This window comes from Ornithorhynchus anatinus, chromosome 21 (genome assembly GCF_004115215.2).
Source record: "Ornithorhynchus anatinus isolate Pmale09 chromosome 21, mOrnAna1.pri.v4, whole genome shotgun sequence".
Lineage (NCBI taxonomy): Eukaryota > Metazoa > Chordata > Mammalia > Monotremata > Ornithorhynchidae > Ornithorhynchus > Ornithorhynchus anatinus.
The window spans coordinates 8,481,489-8,499,356 of NC_041748.1; the positions used below are offsets into that span (position 1 = coordinate 8,481,489).

The following is a 17,868-nucleotide window of genomic DNA, read 5'->3' on the forward strand; positions in this document are numbered from 1 at the left end:
GGGACTGTGTCCAACCTGATTAAGCTGTATCTACCCCAACGCTTTGAATAGTGTTGATGCATAGTAAGTGCTGACATATATCGTATTAATTATTAAGGACACAGTAAAACAAAGCCTCAGACTGTGTTGCCTCCCCACTGAAAACTGGGAGGCATTTGCTCAAGGTAGATCAGCATGGTGTTCTGCTACAGGAAAGAAGTGGTTATTTTTGAGTAAAAGGCTTCATAAGGAGCAAGAGGCAGGGGAGCAAAAGTGTATAGAAACGTCAAGTGCTACAAACAACAAGCTTGCCAAAAAACAAAGAACAACTTCTTTCTGTGCAATCAATCATTCACTCAAGGGTATTTATTGAAAACTTACTTTATGCAGAGCACTGTACTAAGCACTTGGGAGAGTACAGTATGACAGTTATTATTATGATTAATTGTATTTATAGGGCACTTACTGTGTGCAAAGCACTGTACTAAGCGCTTGGGAGAGTTCAATATAACATCAAACACATTTCCTGCCTACAATGAGTTCACAGTCTAGAGGGGGAGACAAACATTAATATAAATTGACAAATAAATATATAAATTACAGATATATACAAATGTATCATGGGGAAGGGAGAGAGGATGAATGAAAGAGCAAGTATGAGCGGCATAGAAGGGAATGGAGAGAAGGGCTCGGTCAGGGAAGGCTTACTGGAGGAGATGTGCCTTTAATAAGGCTTAGAAGTGGGGGAGAGCAATTCTCTGTCTGATATGAGGAAGGACGACATTCCAGGCCAGAGGTAGTTGTGGGTGAGAGAGACGGGAGGGAGGTACCGTGAGAAGGTTAGCACCGGAGGAACAAAGTGGGCGGGCTGGGTTGTAGGAGGAGAGTAGCGAAGTGAGGTAGGAAGGGGCAAGGTGGTTAAGTGCTTTAAAGCCAATGGTGAGGAGTTTTTGCTTGATGCGGAGGTGGATGGGCAACCACTGGAGCTTCTTGAGGAGTGGGAAGCATGTTCTGAATGTTTTTGAAGGAAAATGATTCGGGCAACAGACTGGAGTTTGGACTGGAGTGGAAAGAGGTAGGAGGCTGGGAGGTCAGCAAGGAGGTTGATAACATAATCAAGGTGGGATAAGATAAGTGACGGCATTAATGTGGTAGCAGTTTGGATGCAGAGGAAGGGGTGGATTTTGGCGATGTTGTGAAGGTAGAACTGACAGGACTTAATGATGGCAGAGTTAGTTGACACATTCCTGGACCACAACGAGCTTATAGTCTAGAGGAGGAGACGGATATTAAAATAAATATATATGGATTTGTACATAAATGCTATGGGGCTGAGGGAGGGGTGAATAAAGGGCACAAACCCAAGTGCTAAGATAATGCAAAAGGAAGTCAGAGGAAAGGAAATGAGAGCTTAGTTACAGAATGCCTCTTGGAGGAGGTGCTTTTAATAAGGTTTTGAATGTGGGGAGAGTGATCATCGGTCAGTACAAAATGTTGGGGGCTGGGACGGCCGATGAATAAAGGGAGCAAGTCTTGGAGAAGCAGAAGGGAGTTAAAGAAAAGGAAGAAGGGGCTTAGCCAGGGAAGGCCTCTTGGAGGAGAAATGCTTCCAATAAGGCTTTAAAGGTGGGGAGAATAATTGTCAGATATGAAGAGGGAGGGCATTTGAGGCCAAAGGCAGGATGTGGAAGAGAGGTCAGTGGCAAGATAGATGAGATTGCAGTACGGTGCATAGGTTGGCTGCGTTATAGTAGGAGAAGGGTGAGATAAGGTAAAAGGGAGTGAGGTGATTGAGTACTTTAGAACCAATAATAAGGAATTTGTATTTGATGTGGAGGAGGATCAGCAACCACTGGAGCTTTCTGAGAAGTGGGGAAACATGGCCTGAACAGTTTTGTAGAGAAATGATCCGGGTAGCAGAGTGAAGAATGGGCTGAAGGGGGGAGAAGCAGGAGGCTGGGAGGTCAGCAAGGAGGCTGATGCAGTAATCAAGGCAGGATAGGCTATGTGCTTGGATTGACTTCGTAGCAGTTTAGAAAATTGTGGATGTTAGCATTGTGAAGATTGAACTGACAGGATTCGGTGACAGATTTAATATGTGGGTTGATTGAGAGAGATGAGTCGAGGAGTTGAGAAGTCGGGGAAGGATGGTGGGACAGTCAGGGGGAGGGCAGGGCTTAGGTGGGAAGATAAGGAGTTCTGTTCTGGAAATGTTAAGTTTGATGTGTCAGCAGGGCACCCAGGTAGAGATGGCCTGAAGGGAGAATGAAATGTGAGATTGCAGAGAAGGAGAGAGATCAGGGCTGGAGATGTAGATTTGGGAATCATCTGCATCATGGTAGCTGAAGCCATGGGAGTGAATAAGTTCTCCAAAGGAGCGTGGCTCATTGGAAAGAGCACGGGCTTTGGAGTCAGGGCTCATGAGTTCGAATCCCAGCTCTGCCACTTGTCGGCTGTGTGACTGTGGGCAAGTCACTTAACTTCTCTGTGCCTCAGTTCCCTCATCTGTAAAATGGGGATTAAGACTGTGAGCCCCACGTGGGACAACCTGATCCCCCATGTCTACCCCAGCGCTTAGAACAGTGCTCGGCACATAGTAAGCGCTTAACAAATACCAACATTATTATTATTAAAGGAGACCTCACAACAAGAGTGCCCAATGTGATTGGGACTGTGGGAAAAAAATTGAGCTCCTTATCTTCCCTTCCAAACCCTGTCCTCTCCCTGACTTCCCTGTCACGGTGGACGGCACAACCATCCTTCCCATCTCATAGGCCTGCAACGTTGGCCTTGACTCAGCTCTCTCATTCACCCCACACATCCAATCCGTCACCAACACCTGCCGGTCTCATCTGCACAATATCACCAAGATCTGCCCTTTCCTCTCCATCCAAACGGCTATCGTGCTGTTACAAGCTCTTCTAATATTCCGACTGGATTATTGTGTCAGCCTCCTCTCTGATCTCCCTTTCTCCTGTGTCTTCCCACTCCAGTCTATTCTTCATTCCGCTGCCTGAATCATCTTCCTACAGAAACGCTCTGGGCATGTCACTCCCTTTCTCAAAAACCTCCAGTGGTTGCCTATCAACCTTTTCACGAAACAAAAACTCCTCACCCTTAGCTTCAAAGCTCTCCATCACCTTGCCCCCTCCTACCTCTCCTCCCTTCTCTCTTTCTACTGCCCACCCTTTACACTCCGCTACTTTGCTGCTCACCTCCTCACTGTCTCCCATTCACGCCTATCCCGCCGTCGACCCCTGGCCCATATCCTACCGCTGTCTTGGAATGCCTTTCCTCCTCACATTCGCCAAACTAAAAGCCCTACTGAGAGCTCACTTCCTCCAGGAGGCCTTCCCAAACTGAACCTCCCACCTTCCCTCTGCTCTCCCTCCCCTCCCCTCCATCCTCCCCCTTCCCCTCCCCTCAGCACTGCGCTTATTTGTATATATTATTTATTACCCTATTTATTTTGTTAATGAGGTGTATATCTCCTTGATTCTATTTATCTTGATGATGTTGTCTTGTTTTATTTTGTTCTGTTTTGCTTTGCTGTCTGTCTCCCCCATTTAGAATGTGAGCCCGTCATTGGGCAGGGATTGTCTCTATCTGTTGCCGAATTGTAAATTCCAAGCGCTTAGTACAGTGCTCTGCACATAGTAAGCACTCAATAAATACCATTGAATGAATGAATGAATCCTCCGAGACCTTTTCAGCCCCACAAGTGTTCAGAAGCTAATTTCCCTGTCAATAAAAAAGAACCTCTATTAGAAATAGGACAGTAGATACGCTCTTCTTTTAATAAAAGGTTAGCTGCAAATAAGAATACTAGAAGCATGCTATTACCAGGGATGATAAATTAACTGGGGAAAGTCTACTGAAGGAAATGTGATTTCAGGAGGGCTTTAAAGACGTGAAATTGTGGACTAGCGGATTTGAAGGGGGAAGATGTTCCAAAGAGGAAGAAGGGTATGAGCAAAAGGTCAGAGATGGGAAAGATGAGGACAAGTGGCAATGAATAGGTTAGCAAAAAGGATCAACGTGAGTGAGGTAGGGTCTAGTGGGAGAAGAGAATGGATAAAAAGGAGGGAAGGAACTGATTGAGTGCCTTAAACAAGACTTTCTTTTACTACGGAGAGGAATAGGTAACCAATGAAGGTTTTTGAGGAATGTGAAATATATGTGCAGAGTAATATTTTGGAAAAATGAGCTGGGCAGCAGAATGAAGAATCAACTTGAGATTGGGGAGAGAGTGAAGACAGGGACACTAGTGAAGAGGCTGAGGCAGAATAGGCAAGGCAAGATATGACAAAGAATAATAATAATAATAATTGTGGTATTTGTTAAGTGCTTACTATTCATTCATTCATTCAATAGTATTTATTGAGTGCTTACTATGTGCAGAGCACTGTACTAAGCGCTTGGAATGTACAAGTCGGCAACAGATAGAGACAGTCCCTGCCCTTTGATGGGCTCACAGTCTAATCGGGGGAGACAGGCAGACAAGAACAATGGCAATAAATAGAGTCAAGGGGAAGAACATCTCATTAAAACAATGGCAAATAAATAGAATCAGGGTGATGTACATCTCATTAAACAAAATAAATAGGGTGAAGAAGATATATACAGTTGAGCGGATGAGTACAGTGCTGAGGGGATGGGAAGGGAGAGGGGGAGGAGGAGAGGGAAAGGGGGGAGAAGAGGGCTTAGCTGCAGAGAAGTGAAGGGGGGTAGAGGGAGCAGAGGGAAAAGGGGGGAGCTCAGTCTGGGAAGGCCTCTTGGAGGAGGTGAGCTTTAAGTAGGGTTTTGAAGAGGGGAAGAGAATTAGATTGTCAGAGGTGAGGAGGGAGGGCATTCCAGGACCGCGGGAGGATGTGGCCCAGGGGTCAACAGCGGGATAGGCGAGACTGAGGGATGGTGAGGAGGTGGGCCGCAGAGGAGCGGAGCGTGTGGGGTGGGCAGTAGAAAGAGAGAAGGGAGAAGAGGTAGGAAGGGGCAAGGTGATGGAGAGCCTTGAAACCTAGAGTGAAGCCTACTATGTGCCAAGCACTGTTCTAAGTGCTGAAGTAGATACAAGGTAATCAGACTGGACACAGTGTATGTCCCAAATGGGGCTCATAATCTGGATCCCCAATGTACAGATGAGGTAACTGAGGCACAGAAAAATGAAGTGACTTGCCCAAGGACACACAGCAGACAAGAGGTGGAGCTGGGATTAGAACCCATGACCTTCTGACTCCCAGGCCCATGCTCTATCGACTAGGCCATGCTGCTGCTGCCCATCCACCTCTGCATCAAACAGAAACTCTTTACCACTGCCTTTAATGCACTCAACCAGCTAGCTCCCTCCTGCCTTACATCACTGATCTCCTATAACAAACCAGCCCACACACTTCACTCCTGTAGTCCCAGCTTGCTCAACTGTGCCTCAATCTCACCTATCTTGCCACCAACCCCTTTCCCACACCCTCCCTCTGTCCTGGAACTCCCTTATAATTATTATTGTTCTTATTATTATACTTGTTAAACACTTACTAGATGCCAAGCACTATTCTAAGCGTTGGGGTAGGTACAAGGCAATGAGTCTGGACATAGTCCCTGTCCCACAAGGGGCTCATATTTTACAGATGAGGTAACTGGGGCCCATAGAAGTGAAGTGACTTGCTCAAGGTCACACAGCAGGAAAGTGGTGGAGCAGCCTGGACCCCTGTCTTTCTTTCTTATCGTCATGCTTGTGGTCGAGTGCTACTCATTCCGTCCTCCCATTCCTGCTACCACCTTCCCTACCCAGGAAGAGCGGGGCGCCACTTTCATTCACTCATTCAACCATATCTATTGACCGCTTACTGTGTGCACAGTGCTGTACTAAGTGCTTGGAAAGTACAATACAGCAATAAAGAAAGACAATCCCTGCCCATAAGGGGATTACAGTCTAGAGGGGGCGGGAGACAGACATCAAAACAAGTAAACAGACATCAATATAAATAAATAGAATTATTTATACATAAGTGCTGTGGGGTGAGGAGGGAGGGGAAGAGCAAAGGGATTGAGTCGAGGTAACGTGGAAGAGATGTGGAGCTGAGGCTTAGTCTGGGAAGGCCTCTTGGAGGAGGTGCGCCTTCAGTATGGCTTTGAAGGGGGAAAGAGTGATTGTTTGGCAGATTTGTGGGGGGTGTTCCATGCTAGAGGTAGGATGTGGTCCAGGGGTCAGCAGCGAGACACGGGAGATTGAGGCAGAGTGAGAAGGAGCAGCAGAGGAGCAGAGTGTGGGGGCTGGGATGTAGAAGGCCAGAAGGGAGGTGAGGTAAGAAGGGGAAAGGTGATGGAGAGCTTTGGGGTTGTTTCCCCTATCTCTGAGACAGTTCCACCCCCTTACCCTGCATACTCCATTGGGATCACTCCTCACCCCTACTCTTGCTGCCCACCCTCTCCCGACTCCCTGATCAGATCTAGCTGTGCCCCGTGATTTGCTCCTTTCCAATGGGGCATGGGCAAGTCGGGAATGTTGATGATGGAGCCATAGTTGGTGGGGACAGTGACCCAGTGGACCGACTGGTTTCAGAGAAGCAATGTCAATAGAGGGCATCCCTGATGAGGCCAGGCACTGCTTTCCTTTGCTCCCCCAAGTCCCCTTAGGAGCTGGGATTTGCGGCCACTGGGGCAAATGGCAGAGAACTGTCCCTGCCCTTTCTACTGCTCTACTGGGGCAAGATAGGAGTGGTCACAAGGGCAATGCAGAGCCCAGGATGTTAGCAATGACGCCAAGAAGTGAACGGACTGGCTGTCGGTTCATCGACCAGTCGATCGAAGGGATTTATTTGGTGCTTACTGTGTGCAGGGCACTGTACTAAGCAACTGGGAAAGTACAAAATAATAGAGTTGGTATTTGGGAACTCTGCCCACAACGAACTTATAGTCAAAAGGGCTGTTTTATCTGTTTCTCTCCATACCCCTCCTCCTGCCAAATCATTTCTCAATAGTTGTCCCCTGGGCCATGGAGTTGGGGGACTGAAGTTGGGCCAGGCTAATCAGCTGAGGGAATAAGCAGTGCTTTCCTGGGAAACTCTTGCCACAGGGGACCCTCCCTCCCTGCCTTCCTATCTACCTTCTCTTCCTTCCCACCCCCCTTCTCTAGCAGAGTCAAAGAGAAGAAACAAAAAGGAGAAAGTCCTAATTAAAGCAATTATCAGTCTTAAAAGATGCCTGGAAGATGGGTTAAATTAATCTGCCATACTTATCACTTAGAAAAGAGAATTCACTCTATAGTACAATGGTGGTTTTTATGTCCTTATTACCCTAAAAAGACACTTCATTATTAAGAGGGTAGATTTTTTAAATAGTTTAATGTGGATCTTTAGTTAAAACGTAAAATTAAAAACATATTTTGGAGAAAATGTAGCTATTTCTATGTAGTAGATTATTTGTGAAAATATGCTTCCTAAATGGTTTTCAGCATTTGCTGCTATCTTGTCAAAGCTTATAATGTTGTAAATTTACACACATATTTACAACTGAACAGTTTGCTATCACAGTGCCAGGAATACAGGACTTCTCACAGCAGTGATGCTATAGAGAAAATAATTTTCAATCAATATTCATTAAGCATTTATTCTGTGCAAAGCTCTGTTGTGTGTGGGAGATCATAATAGAGTTAGCAGATACAATCTTATAATCTAGTAGGGGAGACAGACATTAGCAGGAGGCAGCCACGGAAGTTTAAAGATCCGTACATAAGTGCTACAGGGAGGGGTGAGGAGTGAATACCCAAGTGCTCAGGAGACACGGAAGTGTTGGAGTGACAGGAAGAAGGTAAGTAGGGTGAGAAGACGAGAAATTAATCAGAGACCACTTCCTGGAGGAGATGTGAATTTAAAAGAGCTTATAAAGATGGGATGAGGAGTGGTCTGCCAGATGTGAATCTCTTGGCCAAGGGGATTCACTGAGTGCACGTTAGAGTTTTCATTAGCCATAATAAATAATAATAGTAATAATAATAATTGTGGTATTTATTAAGTGCTTACTGTGTGTCAAGCACTATACTAAGATCTGGGGTAAATACAAGCAAATCAAGCTGAAAACAGCCCCTGTCCCACATTGGACTCAGATTCTCAATCCCCCCTTTCCAGCTGAGGTAATTTAGGCACAGAGGAAGTGAAGTGACTTGCCCAAGGTCACACAGCATACAAGTGGCAGAGCCAGGATTAGAACCCACAACCTTCGGATTCCCTGGCCCATGTTCTATCCACTATGCCACGCTGCTCAGAGGGCATGGATTCCCCTTTCAATTTGTTTACAGGAGGCTAAAAGTGAAATGAACAGCCATTGAGGCCACTGTGAAAAGGTTTGAGAATAAGAACAATAATAATAATTATGGTATTTGTTAAGAACTTATTATTTGCCATGCATTGTACAAAGCACTGGGGTACATATAAGATAATCAGGTAGGACGGAGTCCCTTTCCCTCATGGGGCTCACAGTCTAGGAAGGAGGGAATAGGATTTAATCCACATTTTACAGATGAGGAAAATGAGGCACAAAGAAGTTAAGCCCCTTGCCCAAGGTCATAGAGCAGACAAACGGAGGAGCGGTATTAGAACTCAGGTCCTCTGACTCCCAGGCCTCTTTCCACTAGGTAACACTGCCTCTCAACTGCTGATTTATTCATAAATTTAAAAGTCATATAAGTCTGGAAAGCAGAATTTTAAAAAATTGGGGAAAATAAAAAGACTATAAGAAAACAAGTTAGAGCAGTTCAGTATGGTTAAATAACAAATCGGTCAATCAGAAATCTGCAACTGCAAGTCATTTGAGCACCAAGGGATTACAAACTACTCTGCTGCCCTCTTGTGCACTTTTGGGGAGTATTGGAGCAATGGAGCGAATTATCGCATATACTGTTGGGAATAGATGCAGTTCAATTTCTCTCCCAGTTAAGAGAAATAAAGGTCTAGATAGGGAGGTGATCTGCGGCTGGGGGAGTCAGTTGACTCTGCCTTGGACAGGTCAAGCCCAGGTTGCCTCTTAGTGCACTCTTTGCTATGGGATACACCTCGCTCATCCCCTGAAATTCCTGTCAAAAGGAAGTTTGCCTTGAAATAGTCAATCATATTTATTGAGCACTTACTGTGTGCAGAGCTCTGTACTAAGCACTTGGGAGAGTACAACATTAAACAGACACATCCCCTGCCCATCTAGTGAAGAAATGAAATACTCACCTGAATGCCATGGGAATAGCTTTCTAGATTTGTAGCTCACTGCTTCATCCTCTCCCCAAATTCCAATAACCACAACACTACCACTACTGAAGCAGCCTAGCATAGTGGATAGAGCACGCCCTGGGAATCAGAAGGTCATGGGTTCTAATCCCGGCTCCCCCACTTGTCTGTTGTGTGACCTTGACCAAGTCACTTCACTTTTCTGTGCCTCAGCTACCTCATCTGTAAAATGGAGATTCAGACCGTAAGCCCCATGTGGGACAAGGGACGATATCCAACCCCATTTGCTTGTATCCACCCCAGCGCTTAGTACAGTGCCTGGCACATAGTAAGTGCTTAACAAATACCAGAATTATCATTATTACCACTGTCCCATTTTGCCCGTGAATTAATGTTCCCCTAATTGCTCAGACTTTAAAGAATTATATCACTTTATAATTATAAATAAATTAATTAAAAGGACCTCAGTGGTTTGCTAGGCAGATATAAGGGCAACAAGGACATAAAAGAGGAAGAGAGCACAGGACTGTCTGCTACTGCCAACTGGTGCTCACAACCATATTAAGCAGGCATGGGTACAGCCTCACTGTCCATAGCATAATTTCAGAATATGATGGGCACCTACATATTACTGCTGCTTCGAGGACAGCCATGCCTTGACAGAATGCTCTTCTTCTAGTAGTTTTTCACCGTAGTGCTGCTTCATTTTAATGTTGGTATATGTTCGTACTTCTAAAAGTGTTTCCTCACTTCAAGGTAATGCTGCCGAGGTTACTTTGCCTTAAACACTACCCTTCTTCTCCTCATCAACTGACATGCATAATGTGATAGAGGTCCATTTTGATCGAACTACCAAATGTGACAAAAATCCATTTTCTTTGGTATTAGATACTAGCACATCAATTAAACATAGTAGTAGCACCTCTAATGTGTTAGCCCAAGGTGCCCTTATGCTGAGCAGTTTATGAAAGATGAAATTTTAAAAATTAAGTATTTATGTATGTACACATATAATCTAACTAATTCAGTCTGCTATTGCTCCATTTATATTGTTAATCGATCTTCCATTATATTAAGTTTTTAACATTTTAAAAACATTAGCATTGCCTTGTTCAGTATTGTTGGAACTTGGAAATACATTCATTGCACAATATTTCCTGTGGTAAACTATACTTTCTATGGGAAATCTGCCTCGTTTAGCACTTATTCTATTTTCATGATTTGATAGTTCTGAAACCTAATGAGATTTGTGGAAAACCCTAGATTACCTGAATAGTAACATAATTATGGTTAGGAATCAATCCCTTTTTATCCTTCTGTTTAAAAAAACTAAGGTATTTTGAAAAAAAGGTATATTATTTATTGTAGAAAAGACTAAGGTACCAGGATTGGCTGAGAAGAAAGGAGTTCTGTTTTGGACATGTTAAGCTTGAGATGATGGGAGGATATTTGTTAAACACCTACTAAGTGCTAGGCAGATTTAAGAAAATACATTTGGGGTTTCTTTAGATAATCGGTTTTTTTGGTATGGTTTTTTTTTAGTGTGCTTGTGTGTGTGTGTGTGTGTGTGTGTGCGTGTGTGTGTGTGAGTTGTGGGGGGGGGTGGTCTTATGGCTTTTGTTAAGTAGGAAGGGGAAACAATTTGAAAGATTCCTTCTGCTTGCAAGACACACAGTGTGTAAAAGAGTGGATCAGTTTGCATGAAGCAAACATGTTTTACCGAGAAAATTTTTAAACAATAATAAAGAAATAATTACTGTGGTATTTCATTTATTCATTCAATCATATTTGAGTGTTCACGGTGTGCAGAATACTGTACTAAGCACTTGGGAGAGTACAATACAATGATAAACAGACACATTTCCTGCCCACAATGAGCTTATAGTCTAGAGGCGGGGAGACAGACATCAATACAAATAAATAAATTACAGATCTATACATAAGTACTATGGAGATGGCAGGGGGAAAGAGCAAAGGGAGTAAGTCAGGGTGACGCAAAGGGAGTGGGAGAAGAGGGAAGGGAGGATAAGTCTAGGAAGGCCTCTTGGAGGAGATGGGCTTTCATTAAGGCTTTGGAGCGGGGAGAGTAATAGCCTGTCAGATTTGAGGAGGGAGGACATTCCAGGCCAGAGGCAGGATGAGGGTTAAGGGTCGGCAGCAAGATTGAGGCACAGTGAGAAGGTTAGTATTAGAGGAGCGAAGTGTGCAGGTTGGGCTGTAGAAGGAGAGAAGCGAGGTGAGGTAGGAGGGGGCAAGGTGGTGGGGTACTTTAAAGCCAATGTTGTGGAGTTTCTGTTTGTTGCAGCAGAGGATGGGCAACCACTGGAGTTTTTTGAGGAGCAGGGTGACATGTCCTCAACGTTTTAAAGAAAATGATCCGGGCAGCAGAGGGAAATATGGACTGGCGTGGGGAGAGACAGGAAGCTGGGAGGTCAGCAAGGAGGCTGACACAGTCATCCAGGCAGGATAGGATGAGTGACTGTATTAACATGGTAGCAGTTAGGATGGAGAGAAAAGGGTGGATTTTAGCAATGTTGTGAAGGTGAGACTGACAGACTTTAGTGATGGATTGAATATGTGGGTTGAATGAGAGAGAAGAGTCAAGGATAATGCCACAGTTACAGGTTTCGGGCTTGTGAGATAGGAAGGATGGTGGTGCCACCTACAGTGATGGGAAAGTCAGTAGGAAGAGAGGGTTTGGCTGAGAAGAAAGGAGTTCTGTTTTGGACATGTTAAGCTTGAGATGATGGGAGGATATTTGTTAAACACCGACTAAGTGCTAGGCAGATTTAAGAAAATACATTTGGGGTTTCTTTAGATAATCAGTTTTTTTGGTTTGGTTTTTTTTAGTGTGCTTGTGTGTGTGTGTATGTGTGTGTGTGTGTGTGTGAGTTGTTTGGGGGGGGGGGGTCTTATGGCTTTTGTTAAGCACTTACTATGCGCCAGGCACCGTTCTAAGTGCTGGGGTAGACACAAGATAATTGGGTTGGACACAGTCCCTGTCTCACACAGCGCTCAGTCTTAATCCCCATTAAGCCTTTTCTGCTTAATTCCCACTCTCTCTTTCTCAATTGTCCTATCTTCCCTATTTTCCCCTGTGGTAATAAGGATGGGAGGAAGAGTCAAGCAGAGGCCTACCCATTCCATTCCTAGCTTGGGCCATGGCTAGTGAGTGGAAGGCAATCTGCTACAAACTCACCTGTGCTGGGTAGTAGCAGCACGGGAGAGAGGCGAGGGTGGAGACTCAAATTTACTGGGCACAAGGTGGCAACGGAAAACCACTTCCGGAAGTGGAAAAAGGATGATGGAACTGAGGCCCAGAAAAGTTAAGTGACTTGCCCAAGATCGTGTGGCAGAAATTGGCAGAGCTAGGATTAGGGCCTATGTCCTTGGACACCAAGACCCATACTCTTTCCATTAGGCCAGGAAATATCTGCCACTCACACAAAATGCTTCTTTCCCACTGCTGCTTGTCATTACAGCTGACAGGAAGAAATCTGGGGTCAGTGATTTTATTTGCTATAGAATATCTCAAAATGTTGCATCCTGGCTCCCCAAGCCTCACACACCCCATGAGTCTCATAGTGCTCTATCCTGGCTCCTGGAGGGTTTGGAATGTGTCCTGTCTGCCGCCAACTGGGGCATTCCCCTCCATGACCCCGGCCCCCCACCCTCCGGAGGACAGAGAGGAGGTATGGGGAGGCTCTGGGGGCAGGGTGTGTGTGTAGGGGGTGAGGATCACGCCATCACCACCACTAGCTGCTTTTCCGGAAGGCAGACAGGAGCCGTTGGGGGGGGGAGAACACAAAGGTGTTGTGGGAGGGGTAAAAGTGGAGATCTTGGAATGCCCCACCCTCCCTTTCCCCACCTCCATCTCCTTGTCACTAGGCCAGTGACTCCATAGTTTAAATTACTCGGGCAATGGATGAGGTGACATGATAAGGAGGGACATTTATTCAATCATTTTGAAGGACTTCAAGGGATAAATGGTTCACAGTTCAAAATGGTAATAATCCTTCATGGAACCCAGCTGGACAATCTGGATAAGTCTCTTTTGTGCCTTATGCTGTCAAGTTGTTTCTGACCCATAGCGACTACATGGACACATCTCGCCCAGAATGCCCCACCTCCAACTGCAATGGTTCCGGTAGTGCATCCATACAGTTTTCTTGGTAAAAATCCGGAAGTGGTTTTCCGTTGCCACCTTGTGCCCAGTAAATTTGAGTCTCCACCCTCGCCTCTCTCCCGTGCTGCTACTACCCAGCACAGGTGAGTTTGTAGCAGATTGCCTTCCACTCACTAGCCATGGCCCAAGCTAGGAATGGAATGGGTAGGCCTCTGCTTGACTCTCCCTCCCATCCTTATTACCACAGGGGAAAATGGGGAAGATAGGACAATTGAGAAAGAGAGAGTGGGAATTAAGCAGAAAAGGCGAAGAAAGGACAAGGACAAGGAGCCCAGTAATTGGGGCAGACTTGAGAGGGAAGGGTGGAGAAAAGGAGAGGAGAAGGTGACAGAAATGAAAAGGAATAAAAGTCAGAAGGATTGTTAAAGAATGCACTGGAGGAGAGTGCTGAAAAGGGGCATATGGAAAGGGTGATGTGAGAGGGAAGAACCGTTGTTGGGTAGGGATTGTCTCTGTTGCTGAACTGTACTTTCCAAGTGCTTAGTAGAGTCCTCTGCACAAAGGAAGCGCTCAATAAATATGATTGAATGAATAAATTAATGAACAAGAACAAGAGGGGAAAAAGTCAAAGGAACAGGGAAACAAGGAAAACTGAGTCACAGGTAGTAATAAGAATGGGAGAAAGAAACAAGAAAGGGCACCAAGAGGGAAGAAGAGAAACAAGAGAATTTAAGCAATAAGAGGACAGGTACAGGCAAGGGAAAAATGAATGGACAGGTACATGTAAGGCAAGACTTTCTTATTTGCAAGAATCAGTAATACTTGACTTCTGTGGTGAAATGCTGGAGAAAAATGGGGGAATCATAAGATGAGTAGAATTGAGAATTATCCACCCACACAGTTGAGGATGATTGCACAACGAGCTCACAATCTAGAGGGGGAAACACAGTCCATCTACCATAGTCACAGTCTTAATTCCCATTTTACAGATGAGGGAACTGAGGCACAGGGAAGTTAAGTGACTTGCCCAAGGTCACAGAGCAGACAGGTGGCAGAGCCAAGGTTTGAACCCAGGTCCTTCTGACTACCAGACCTGTGATCTATCCATCTAAGCACTCAATAAATAACATTGATTGAAAGACTTATTAGCTGGGTGGCCAATGGCAACAAGATGAAAAATATTCAGCAAATGTGCAACAGCAAGTAAATGAAACCATCAACAAAAGAAACTAACCAATTATTGCAAAGAAAACTTGTCTCTCATCCACCCTCTCAAAACACATCCACACAGAAACTGAGAGGTACACATACATAGGTCCCGAGACAATTACATTCTGAAAAATATAAAGATTTAGCACTTGGACTCCTTTACATAAACAGGCACTAAATACTAATGTTTTTAAAAAGTTACAGATTCAAAGGATACAAAATGTATAATACTAAAGACATAAGTCCCATATGGTTAAATCTTCTACAGGAGAAAGGCATTCATTCATTCAATCTTATTTATTGAGCGCTTACTCTGTGCAGAGCCCTGTACTAAGCGCTTGGAAAGTACAATTCGGCAAGAGATAGATCGGGCTCACAGTCTAGAAGACATTCAGTCAACTCTAGAAGGTAAGCTTGTTGTGGACAGGAATGTGTCTGTTGTTATATTGTACTCAGCCCCAACACTACTTCCCAGAGCAAGAATTAGCTGTCTGGGGAAGAGATAAAAGTGGCGGTTATCAATTCACACAAAAGATTGTGCTGGGTCCAGTTTAGCAGCTTACCTGAAAATACAGCTGGAGTTTTAGAAAGATTGGAATCAAATACCAGTAAGGACTGATTAGCCAACCCACAAGCCAAATGCTGACCATCTCCTATAGAAAGAGAAAGAGAAAGAAGAAACGTCACCATGGGTCAGACCAATCCACTCCAGTACTCAATCTCTGACAGGGAACTTATTTGCTAATTCTGTTGTATTGTAGTTTCCCAAGTGCTTAGTACAGTGCTCTGCACATAGTTAGCATTCAATCAATGCCATTAATTGATTAATAGGATCAATCAAGAGTATTTCCTAAATAGGCAGTGAACTCGAGGGAGACTACTCTAGCTGGAAAAAACACAATCCCTGCCTTCAAGGAGTGAACCATCTAACTAGATATTTGGCCTCCTTATCCATTCTGATAGGTAGAGAGGTGGGCTATTTAATATCGCTAACTTTTTACCATATATCCTTAGTTTTCCTTTAGTAATCCACGGTGGAAAGCTTGCTGAAAATACATCCCTCAACAACGTACAGATTTACTCCTTTATGCCTCAGTTACCTCATCCGTAAAATGGGGATTGAGACCGTGAACCCCACGTGAGCCAGGGGCTGCGTCCAAACCGATTTGTTTGTAACCACCCCAGCGCTTAGTACAGTGCTTGGCTTAGTACAGTGCTTAGTACAGTAAGTTAGTAAGTGTTAAACAAATACAATCATTATTATTATTACAGGCCATTTGCTCCTTTCAACTCAGACACTCAGCAGGAAAAAAGGGCCTCTAGGGAGCAAGGGGATTAATTCTATTCCTGCGCAAATTAGCCAGATTTGATTATTTTGGCTATTTTTAGCGATTTTATAAGGCTGAGTAGATACACACACAGAAATGCAGGTTGGCATGTATATATTTGTTCCAGATATGTGAAGATGACCCTATAATGCCTATCTTCTCCTCTAGACTGTAAGTTTGTTTTGGGCTGGGAATGTGTCTGTTTTCTGTTTATTGTTATATTGTACTCTCCAAAGTATTTAGTACAGTGCTTTGCACACACTAAGCGCTCAATAAATATTATTGAATGAATGAACGATGAGGTCCTACAAATGAATGTAGATACGGGTGAAAGACCAATGTAGAGACTGTCAAATCCTCCTGCTTTGCCGTGTTATAAATAATAATAATGATGATGGTATTTGTTAAGCGCTTACTATGTGCCAGGCACTGTATTAAGTGCTGGGGTGGATCCAAGCAAATTGGGTTGGACACAGTCCCTTGTCCCACATAGGGCTCACAGTCTCAATCCCCATTTTACAGATGGGATAACTGGGGCACAGAGAAGTTAAGTGACTTGGCCAAGGTCACACAGCAGACAAGTGGCAGAGCTGGGATTGGAACCCATGACCTTCTGACTCCCAGGTCGGTGCTCTGTCCACTATGCCATGCTTATGGGTTTGTCCCCACTTGGGTCCATCTGCACTGTCTCTCTCTGTCTCCTAACAGCCCAGGTGTTACCCCGACTTAGCTCAAGGAGGACAAGCCCTCTCCTGCTCTCTGCCCACCAGACTGGTCAGTCTGATGGGGTGTCACCCAAAAGTCCACTGTAATAGCATATTGTTTTAAACTGGGCTTCACCATATCTTTAAAACATTTATACTGCCCTTTGAGGGGCTGTGCCTCTTTTTACCTCCCATACCACACCCATTCTATCCGGCTGTCATCCATTCTTTTCACGTTACTGTAATGCTGACGAGCTGACTCTTTGGGGATCGGATTTTTGGTTATCTTGTCTTTTTTTAAACAGTATTTATTGAACACATACGGAACACAGTAGTAAGCACTGTCCACTCCAATACAATCGGTAGACCCATTCTCTGCCCTCAACGAGCTTACAGTCATTCATTCAATAGTATTTATTGAGCGCTTACTATGTGCAGAGCACTGTACTAAGTGCCTGGAATGTACAAGTCGGCAACAGAGACAGTCCCTGCCCTTTGACGGGCTTACAGTCTAATCGGGGGAGACAGGCAGACAAGAATAATGGCGGTAAATAGAATCAAGGGGAAGAACATATAAAAAAAATGGCAAATAAATAGAATCAGGGTAATGTACATCTCATTAAACAAAATAAACAAAATAAATAGGGTGATGAAGATATATCCAGTTGAGCGGACGAGTACAGTGCTGAGGGGGTGGGACAGGAGAGGGAAAGGGGGGAGAAGAGGGTTTAGCTGCGGAGAGGTGAAGGGCGGGTAGAGGGAGCAGAGGGAAAAGGGGGGAGCTCAGTCTGGGAAGGCCTCTTGGAGGAGGTGAGCTTTAAGTAGGGATTTGAAGAGGGGAAGAGAATTAGATTGTCGGGAAGTGAGGAGGGAGGGCATTCCAGGGGAGGACGTGGCCCGGGGGTCGACGGCGGGATAGGCGAGACCGAGGGATGGTGAGGAAGTGGGCGGCAGAGGAGTGGAGTGTGCGGGGTGGGCAGTAGAAAGAGAGAAGGAGGAGAGGTAGGAAAGGGCAAGGTGATGGAGAGCCTTGAAGCTTAGAGTGAGGAGTTTTTGTTTTGAGCGGAGGTTGATAGGCAACCACTGGAGGTGTTTAAGAAGGGGAGTGACATTTCCAGATCGTCTCTGCAGGAAGATGAGCCAGGCAGCGGAGTGAAGAATAGACTGGAGCGGGGTGAGAGAGGAGGAAGGGAGATCAGAGAGAAGGCCGACACAGTAGTCTAGCCGGGATATAACGAGAGCCCGTAGCAGTAAGGTAGCCGTTTGGGTGGAGAGGAAAGGGCGGATCTTGGCGATATTGTAGAAGTGAG

General features: G+C 44.9%; 1 protein-coding gene across 2 annotated transcripts in view; it reads right to left on the reverse strand.

The window, feature by feature from the left end:
* WDR27 (WD repeat domain 27) overlaps window positions 1–17,868 on the reverse strand; it is a 286,735-nt gene that overhangs the window by 197,194 nt on the left and 71,673 nt on the right. For both annotated transcript variants that reach the window (XR_005661263.1, XM_029048637.2), the window contains exon 17: window positions 15,090–15,179. Coding sequence is in view for 1 of the 2 variants with exons in the window: in XM_029048637.2 (XP_028904470.1) it covers window positions 15,090–15,179 (90 nt within the window). In the remaining variant the exon portion in view is untranslated. The remainder of the gene's footprint in view (window positions 1–15,089; window positions 15,180–17,868) is intronic.